Here is a 10,309-nt window from a genome sequence, read left to right on the forward strand (position 1 = left end):
TGTTGGTCTGGTGGTGGTGTGAGTGTTGGTGAACTTCAAGGTCGCAGGTTCGAGTCTTTGTGAGTGCGTTTTGAGGTTTAATAGTTTTATTTTGGTAACTTATTTGTTTTAGATTTTATTTTATTTTATTTTATTTTTCTATTTTATTTTTGGAAGTGAAGTTTCATTTCACTTTCTCCATTCTTCTTTAATTTTTGGTTTTTCAAAACAATTCTCTAAAACGATTTATTTGTGGATTCAGAAATCTCGTGCCTCTGTCGTCTTCTCCAATCGTAAAAAGGTGTGGGATTCAAACTGTAACTACGTTACTTTATGTGTTTATTTTTTCTGCAAATTTTCTATTTGATTTTTTTTACTATATGCTAACCCATTAGTTTGGGTTTTTAGTCAGTGGAAGTGATAGGAAATTGTCACTTTCTGGTATGTTGATAGGGCAAAGGTTAGGAACGGCTCTAGTAGCTGAAACGGTAGTTTTGGAGCTGTTGTAGGGTGATTTCGTGATCACCTTGATGGCCACACGGGTGTGTACCGTGGCACACGGCCGCGTGGATTTGGAAACTAGGGTTTTCGAGCTAAATTGGGTGCCACACAGCCGTGTGGCTAATTTGGGATTTTTTTGGAATTCACACGGTCGTGTCCCATGGGTACACGAGCGTGTGAGTTTGGGAAAATTAGGGATTTAGAGTTTTAGGGTCACATAGCCTGGGCACATGGCTATGTGATTGATTTGGGGATTAGAGATCCCACACGGGCATGTGTTTTAAAACACACGGCCATGTTTGATGGCACACGAGCGTGTGAAACCCTCATACGGCCGTGTCCCTGCTTCACATGGGCGTGTGCCTCTATCACATGGCCATGTGCTACCCTTCATATGGGCGTTTGGACCCCCACAGAGCACATGGGCGTGTGGCCCTATCTCACCAAATAATGATTTTAGGTCAAATTTAAGTGTAATCGCAACTCTGTGTGTTCCAACCCTTGATTGAGCTTTACTGAGGGTAATTATGACTCTAATCTGGGCTTGGTGTGTGCTATTTGTGATTGGTTGTGCAATAAGCTTGATACTGAACTCAAGTTATGAGTGTGCACATGTCTGATTCTATAACTGACTAATCGAATGTGAGTGTCTGCTTCTGATTAACTGTCTGAAACTGGTATTCTGATCTTGTACATCTGACTGCATACATACATATGCATATATTGTTTTTGGGTAGGATTTTGAAGAGAATGAAGATTGACTAAATTGACAGTTGATCTGTTGGTTACTGATAGCCCCCATTACCCAGAGGGACGTGGGCGGTCCTAATACCCTGAAGGTCGTGGTCTTTATTGATAACGGTATAGTGGGTTACCGTATTGCACTGTACCGCATGTACTTTAGCTACGCTACGTACCACTATCTGATCTGGCAGTTCATATTGCATGTCTGTACCGCGGTTTACCACATTGCACAGTACATCTCATACGCTAGCTTTGCTGCGTAATATACATGACTGGAGTTTGTCTGCATACTATTAGCCCTAATACCCAGAGGGTCATGGGGAGTCCTAATACTAGGAGGGTTGTGGACAATGTTAATTGTCATCGTTGCCAGGCAACCCAGGATGACATCATATGGAGTGTAGGGTTAAATGGGCTTTTCGAGGTCCTATATGGAATGTTTGGTTAGATAAGTTTAACAGCTCTATTGAGGAGTGATAGGGGATGGAGAGGTGTATTGGCTGGATGAGTGGGTTTTCTTTAACTCAACTACATTCATATGTATCTTATTGACTATTTTGCGAGTGCGAATGTCTGTTTTACGGTTTGACTGAAAAGTATTTATGACATTGTGAAATTGTTAAACTCTGATTCTATCTGACTGACTAAATTGAAACTAGTGACTATTGAGAGTTTTGTTACTGGACTGAGTAGTATTTGTGATTGTGTAATTGGGTGTGATTTCGATATGCTCTAAATATTGTTGTCTACCGGTATGTCTATTTCGAACGTACCAACTATTTCTGTATAACTCTGTAAGTATGTCCGTTTTAAAACTACTACTGGTTTTCTGTGTCTGATTCCATAGTTAATTTGTTTTGATCTCACACTGAGCTCGAGTAGCTCACCCCTTCTTTTGTTTCCCCTTTTAGGTACATTTTGAAGTTTTGGATGCTGGACTTATCACGCAGAGGTCTCAGACAGGCTTGTGAACAATAATTATGCACTTTTTGTTTAATGATACTATCTTGGTATTTGTTTCATTTTGAACTGTATGGTTTTTAAACTGTGGTACAGTTACTGTTTTAAATTTTTGATTTGTTCATTTATTCCTATTAAACTTGACGATTGAGTGTTTTGATTGGGTTTGAAAATGAAAATTTTGAATGACCTGTTTTTGCAGAAATTTTCTCACGGTCACTTTGGTGATCAATGTAGCATCCCAGATTCGATCTAGACATCTAGGCCGGGTTTGAGGTGTTACACAATGTTGTAAAAATGCTAAAATAATATCTTAAAATGCAACTAAGTTTACTTAAGTACAAACAAATTGATCCAGTCTAAAGGCATGAATTATAACTCTTTTCAAGAGTTATCAACAACATAAGAAAATTTGCATCAACATTTATAATTCATGATAGTTAAAGTATATAAAAGATTATGTGAACTAGTTTGAATCGAGCCTTAGGGGCCAAATTTAATACGAATGAGTCAATAGACTCCAAAAGGAGAATCAAATGGTAAGTTGACTGGTCAAATGGCATTGGTTAAATATGCAATTTGGATAACCTATTTTCAAAAGTACATATGTTTGAAACTTAAATAGTATTGTGTGTTTGAAACGACACATAGTTTGGCACTTGATGAATGGTATGATTTAGTGAATTTAATTGCAAATTTTAGATGAATTGGTATACAACGTGCCATAAGTATATATATATTTGATGAATTGATAATAAAATTACTTGAAATGATAGGATGTACATTGGATAGACATTAAGCATGAATTGATTATGAACATTTGCTAATGCTATCTTTTATTATATTTAATCATGAAGAACCACTAAGTTTTATTGCTCAACGTACAATTTGTTTGCTTTGTGTGTAGGTATAGGTGGATCTCGAAGTTTTGGGATGTGATTTCAGCATCTAATACGTGGTCCTCGACTCAATAATGTTTGTATAGTCTTTTTTTTTTTGTTTAATATATGGCATGTACCTAGGTTGAGTCAGTTTTCACATAATATTTGACCATGTTAATATTTGAAGTTAGAAATGGTGAATTGGAAATAGTCAAATGGTTAGTTTGTATACCTAAGTTTGGCACATAGTTGAACTGCATGAGATGTTGCAATAATTATGACTTACATTTATATGTAGATATGTTGAATTCTTAAATGGTTAGTATCATGAAATAGACTAATGTGGTTGAATGGAAATGATGAAATTGATGTGATTCAAATGTATATAAAGTATTATTGTTTAGAGTTAAACATATTGGAGATGTATTTTTGGTTGGAAAAATGAATGAAAATGTGAAATAGTTTGTTTAACTATTGCAAATTAGTATATTTGGGACCATTTGGAAACAAACAATCACGTTGCGACATCAGGCCCTTAACGTCACAACAAGATCAAGCCAGTGAGTTGCGTCATAACGAATAACCCTTAGAGTCGCGAAGTCAACTCAATAGTTTGTAAAATTTTACAATTTGGTCTCTATTTGATTCCAAGTCATCTTAAAAGCTTTCATAAACTCGTCTAAGACCCGAAGATGTTTGTATAGCATATTGTAATGATGTTTTGAACATAAAAATATGTCTTAAATGTTAAAATGAATTGTTTCTTGACACAGTTTCTCCGATAATAAATGTGGCATCTTGTAGCTCGGACCTTGATCGGGTCAGGTCGGGTATAGGGTGTTACATAAATTGTGATTGAAACATGTTTATGTGGTTTAATTATATAAAATGATATGTATGTTTAGTTTGAGTTGCTCCGATAAAAAATGTGACATCTCATATTAAAATCTGACAACTGGGTCGAGTGTGGGGGTGTTACATGTTTGACTTTTTATTTTTAAGGTAGAGCAAACATGTAGCTTTCATTTAATAAAAATGGAGTAACAAGAAAATGCTCATAGGGTTCAAAAACAAAATGAGATACAAAGGGGAGAAGCAAAAACCATTAGAAGCAAAGGGATACATGTAGTAGGATAGTCCTTACACTACCAAAATATTATAAAATGGTTTGGTGCACTATACTAAAAACTGCCTTTTTTGTGTAGTTTGGAAAATAATTCCAATGTTTTTAATCATTTGGGCAAAGAAATTGGGTTAATGAATAATGATAACACTCTATCCTTGGTTTCATTATCTTCAATACCAAAACCATCACCATTTTGGTACAACAATAAGGCCACTCTTGTAAAGCCCATAACAATTTCAATAAACGTATGAGAGAAAGGAGATTTGGTCGTTTGTTCTTCATTCATCTTTTTCCATGTTGCATCAATTAATTTCTTTATGTGGTCACGAGCTTCTTCTTCAGATGCTCCGCTATCGTTCATATAACATTGGATTGATTTCGGAACATCACCTCTTTTGAGCTCATACTAGTCCAAAAATTTATAAAAAAAAAAAGTCAAACGAGTAAGCATATCACTGTAGACTAATTAATTAATGGAAATTTTAAGTTTACAACTATATATATTTATTAATATATATTTCTTACCGATGATGTGCCTAAATCATCTGCTAATCGTACAATTATGCACGACCAATAAATTATATTGGGGTGACATTCTTGAATGTGGTGCAATCCCTCCTCTGTTATACAACCAGTTGCTAAATAGGAATAACCAAGAATTACACAACCTGATACTGAAATCCAAGCATTATTCATATACTCTTGTAGGGTTGGCGTATATCCAGTGTAATACCATTTTGCCTCCACCAAATATGATTTACATAGATTTGTCCACTGAACATTTATATTAAACCATGAATAACACAAATCAGACAGAGCTCATAATGAAAAGCAAAATAGATTCTTAGGAATTGGTTTGATACCAGTTTAATGAGGAAGGGAAGGACATCTATCCCTTGTTCCTTAAGAGTGTCAAAAGCCATTTCATTTATAGAATTGTATAGCGCATGGTAACATATCTTCATATAGTTTGGAAGCTTTTGTATTGCATTTATATCCCATCTGAAATTACACCAACACATAAAAGATTATTAAACATTTTTAAGAAATATCAAAAGCAGATAAAATCATATAGTTGTACAACAGCAAACCTTTCAACAACATCTGTGAACAGCTCCAACTCATCTAAGGTTCCATAGACGTCATAAACATCATCTATAATTGTTATTAGTGAATTGACCTTTGTTTGAATTCTTCTACCTTTTCCATTCTGAGGACTAATTATCATTCCCACACTCCATAAGAAGTTTTCCATTAGCCTATCTCTAGCAAAGCTCATCCTCTTGTAAAGACCAAGTTCTTTCCACCATCTAAGTAATACAAGTGAAAAAAAAAATCATACTTACATTGGAGCATATGCGAGTCAACTTTGAACTAGTATGCAACGGGAATACTTACGCTGAAACATATCTAAGATCATCCTGGTGCATAGATTGCACTATGTTGTAATCCAATATAGCAAGCTCTAAAATAATGGGATTTTTTTCCTTGTTTTTCTCATACACATCTATGAACCATCTAGCTTCAAACCTTGGAATCCTCCAATGTAGAGGAAGCTCCAAGGCATGCTTCATAAGCATCCAAAGGTATTGGTTATCATTATTCTCCTTTAAACATTTTTTGAGAAGTTTAGCTGCTAACTCTCTTGCATTCTCCAGCATTGTTTCACCTTCTAATAAGTGGTATGAAGCCTCATACAAGTTGAGCAATCCCTTGTAATCTTGATTAAGGCTTGCTTTAATGTTTCCAACATCATCCATGAAGCAAGCGAAAACATCTATTGCATGAAAATAATTCAATGTTATGTATCATTAAATTAGATGTAAATTAAAACATCCAAGTTTGAATCGTTTCTTGTGTTGTACCTTGATTCACTTTATACCCATGTTGTCTTAGCAGTCTAAATTCAAGAGCTGTAGCGTATAAATTGTCTTTGTCCCATGCAACAATAGTGCTACGATCAATACTTATATTCTTCAAAGTTTTCTTTATTTCATCTCCAAAGTCATAGGACAACCCGAGTTTTTGTATGGTATCAATAAGCTCAAGTTTCTCCAAAGGATCCACCTCATTTTCAAGCATCATCCTCACTTCTTCCTTTAGTTTGCTTGCTCGTTCCTTGTATGATTCATCCTATATGCACAAGTAACAAGAAGTTTTTGTTAGCTTGCTCCAAATTTAGCTATATTAAGGGGAAAAGGAAAAAAATTGGTATCAAGTGTCACGTATATATGCATTAAAAATGTGAAACATACCTGTACAAAATCGTTTTTGAGTGATTGAATATAATCATAATCCCAAATAGAAGGATCGTAATTAGCCGATCGTCTAATTACGATATCATCTTCAGCAGAAATTTTGTTTGTAGCTTCACGGTGTGAGGCAAAAGAAATAATTAACCTATGAAAACTTGACCCATCATATGAGAAGCATTTCAATTTTGAGTGTATGGGAAAAGTGCAAATTGGAAATGAACTAAAGAAGCTAAAAGCCATTTTCAAAGCCTTTAACCTATTTATGGTTATCACTTGACCTGGAGAACATATTATAACAATGCATACTATATATAGAAGAGATTTTTGTTGATACATGCATTACCAAGGATTAGCACATGCGTTTAGTGCCATTATTTCAGTGTAATCATATATTATATTATATTATATTATACCATTCGTATTATATATATATATATTACAAGATTTAATATCAAAGCTGACATGAATAATTTATTTTAATGACACATGTACTACATATTTTGACGACACGTGAATAACTCAATATTTATTTAAATTCTTGATTTTTATGTGGCAAATTATCAAAATAAATTATTTTTATTGATTTAAAATAAATAAAATTAAATATACAATATAAGTATTCCATTTTTAGGTATTTAAATTAATTCCAAAATTTTAAAATAAATTACTCCTTATACTTTTCAAAGCAATTTAAAATTTTAAATATATGAATAAGTTTAGCAGTTTTATTAGAATGATTGATTTTCGATCAAAATAAATTATTTATCAAACGATTTAAAATAAATAAAATTAAAAGATAAAAGATAATATTCCTAATTTTTCATGTGAAACTCGAGCTATATGAAGCTAGAAACAGAAAAACTACTATTTTTCTAACATAAAAGTTATCGATAAAATATAGAGAAAAAGACGTAAAAGGCTTTTAAAAAAATCTCTCCATATTTGATCTGAGGACAAAATAAAAAAGAAAGGAGAAATAAAAAAAAAATTCAGAATACTTAATTGCAGAATTTGGCCCTACATGTTTTTGAAGATATTTTTCAAGGGTTTTCATTTTTAAATTTCTAAGTTTAGTTCTTCAAGGTTTTAAATGCTTTAGAATTTTGAAATCATGGCTTAGATTATTTGCCCAATAAGTCCCTTTGTCTCCCCGGTTATTAGAAATTTTGAAATTTATCCTTTTTTTTCTATTATTCATTATTTTCAAAAACATTTGAAGTTTTTCCAAAATTTTATATGGATGTTTACTTACATTCAAAATGCATTTGCAGACATATAATATTTTTAATCTAAAATGTTGAAAAAATATTTTTAAAAAATTAAAATAATTTTTTGTATACATTTTAAATTTTTTAAAGTTTTAAAACTGAGTTAAAATTTTTAAAAAAAATTTATATATAATGCTCAAAAATAAAATAAAATAACTCTTAAATACAATATAAAAATTATTGAAATTTTAGCATTTTAAAAGTTTCAGAAATTTGAAATGCTATTTTTAAAACAATTTTACAAGTTTTTAAAGTTGTTTATATTTTTCTAATAAAAGATTTTAAACAACTAAATAATATCTTATCAAAATTTAAATAGATTACAAAGTTTAAAGCATTTTTTATGAATGTGATTATTAAATATTTTAATTGTTATTTTAATGATAACAATTTTATATAACATACAAGCAATCCATGCATCATCCGAAATAAAAAATTAGTGTATTATATATTACAAAGTCTCAGGTTACCAATTGATGTGGATAAATTTTTATTTTTGCCACTGACTTATTCATATTTTAAATTAATTAATATTTTTAAAATTTTTAATTATAATAATTAACGTAAAATTTGAAGATCAATCTCGTTAAGATTGAGAGTGATATTTAGATAAAATCTTTTAATAATGATAACTCTAGAATTTAAAGTTTACTCAAATATTTGAGAAAAAATCCACTTTCATTATTTTCAACCATTTAGTACTTCGTTGAAGTGTAAGTGAAATTACAAAATTTCCATTTATTTTTGAAAAAATTATTATTTTTTGTTAATTTAGTATGCTATTAATGTTTATTTAGTTGTAGTCAGTAATAATATGATTCACGTGCTTCTATATTTCTTCTACCTTTTTGTCTTCTTGATTTTTATTTTATTTATTAATTTTAGCTCCTTTCCACTACATTATTTAAACTTTTATTTAATCTGATTTAATCAATAAAAATCAAATCTAAAAGAAAACTTCAATCCAAAAATGAACCAAATCTGCATAGACCTAAATCAAATTAATCAAAACAATTAACCTTAAGATAAGCCAACTTATAATAAAATTTAGGAGTAGCGCAAAGCATGCATTAAGCAGTCAAGGGTTATAGAGATATATTTATCTAAAATCTTGTAATCTTGGACTTATTTATTTTTGGGAATCTTTGTTTTTCTTAGAGTTGTTTGACTCGAATTCCATTTGATTTTATTTGAAAAGTTTAAGGTGTAACTTACTTGTTAAAAAAATAAAATAGAGAGACAAAATTGAAGATCTATGGAGACAAAGGTCCGTGTAACACGCCAAAGTTTTGATTTGTGATTTGTAAAATTTTGTCATGGGATAAGTACTCGCTTTAGTGGTTAAGGGTTTTGTTAATGTGTTAGGGTCTTTGGTTTGAGTCTTCGTGTGGGTAAGTTGGGTTATTTTGTTTTTGCTATGGACTTTGTTAGGTGTGCAGCTAGCAGAGTTTGAGTTGAAATTGAAATTAAAAAAAAAAAAAGAGAAAGAAAGAATCTGTTGGATAATAGTAAGGTTAGTGGGTTAGTTGAGATAATTAGTCTTATTTTATTTTGTTTTATCTTTTTATAATAATAATAATAATAAGGTTTCTTTTCCCCCACATTTTTTTTCATTGTTTTCTATTCGGTTGAATTTCGACACTTCCAGCTGTAATAGGCTCATTTCACCCAAGCCCATACAAAAACTAAAACCAAAAATAAAAACAAAAAAAAAAAACAAATTATAAGCCAAATTAATTAAAATTGTCCAAGTCCTTTTACAAATAATAGGCCCAAACCCGAAACCCAAATTAAAACCCAAAGTAACTAAAATGACATAAGTCTATTGGCTTAGACCCTAAACTCAAATCCACTCAAAATTAAACCTAAATTAACCAAATTTATAAGGCCCAATGGCCCAATCTCAAAACTGGCCCAAATGGCCCAGGCAAATTAAAGCTTCTGGAAACCTTAGGTTTCCCAATGCTGCAGTTCCCACGAATGGCCTTGTCACTGCTACGTCCGCAGCCCTCTCTGTATGATGCTAAACCTGCGAGAAGAAACCAAATAACGACAACACCGCAAATAACAGCAAGAAATTCAGCAGAGAAAAAACAAAAAAGAAGAAAAAATAGTTTTTGTAATTTCATTTTGTTTTACTCGGCTATAAAAAGCCAAAGAAAACAGTTTACAAACCCCTTACATTTTTTACGAATAGATATGGATACAAAAACAATCAAATATCAGAATCATTTTGAAGGTGATATCAAATTTTGTTTTCTTCTCCGATTGTTTTTCTTTTTTCCTTGGTTTTTCATTCTGATTCTTTTGCATGTGAAAATAAAAAGGGAAATGAGGGATTTACCTCTGAGGATGTGCCTTCGGAGTCCTCATTTTCTTCGTCAAAATCGAAGTTCAAGATGGGATTTCAGGGTTGAAAATGGCAAGGCCCCCTACACGTGGTTTCAAATAGGTTAAAATGGGTTTCGCTCGTCGCCAATCGCTGGTCACGGTGGCGTATGGTGACTGGGCAGAAGGTTCTTAGTCGGCTGAGTAGGGGAGAGAGTCAAGAGATAGTTTAGGTTTTTTTTTCCTTTTCATTTTGTTTTTGTTTTA

At 32.0% G+C, this 10,309-nt stretch overlaps 1 protein-coding gene across 1 annotated transcript; it reads right to left on the reverse strand.

The window, feature by feature from the left end:
• Positions 1–4,053: 4,053 nt before the first annotated feature.
• LOC108456272 (terpene synthase 10-like) lies at positions 4,054–6,758 on the reverse strand. The gene is made up of 7 exons (XM_017754867.2): positions 6,447–6,758; positions 6,057–6,324; positions 5,590–5,968; positions 5,283–5,501; positions 5,055–5,193; positions 4,717–4,965; positions 4,054–4,597 (listed from the first exon to the last, which is right to left on the reverse strand). Exons 1-7 carry the CDS (start codon positions 6,684–6,686, stop codon positions 4,298–4,300), a joined length of 1,794 nt encoding a protein of 597 aa, XP_017610356.1. The 5' UTR covers positions 6,687–6,758; the 3' UTR covers positions 4,054–4,297.
• Between the last annotated feature and the right edge of the window lie 3,551 nt (positions 6,759–10,309).

The sequence above is a fragment of the Gossypium arboreum genome, chromosome 9 (genome assembly GCF_025698485.1).
Source record: "Gossypium arboreum isolate Shixiya-1 chromosome 9, ASM2569848v2, whole genome shotgun sequence".
NCBI classification, from domain to species: domain Eukaryota; kingdom Viridiplantae; phylum Streptophyta; class Magnoliopsida; order Malvales; family Malvaceae; genus Gossypium; species Gossypium arboreum.

Bases quoted from the DNA above. Each gene is read 5' to 3' on its own strand.
- LOC108456272 (XM_017754867.2), bottom strand. From the start codon at position 6,686: ATGGCTTTTAGCTTCTTTAGTTCATTTCCAATTTGCACTTTTCCCATA. The intron at 6,325-6,446 runs GTATGTTTCACA...TTGTGCATATAG, and splicing joins TCAAAAACGATTTTGTACAG to GATGAATCATACAAGGAACG. The intron at 5,502-5,589 runs GTAAGTATTCCC...TGTATTACTTAG, and splicing joins GATCTTAGATATGTTTCAGC to ATGGTGGAAAGAACTTGGTC.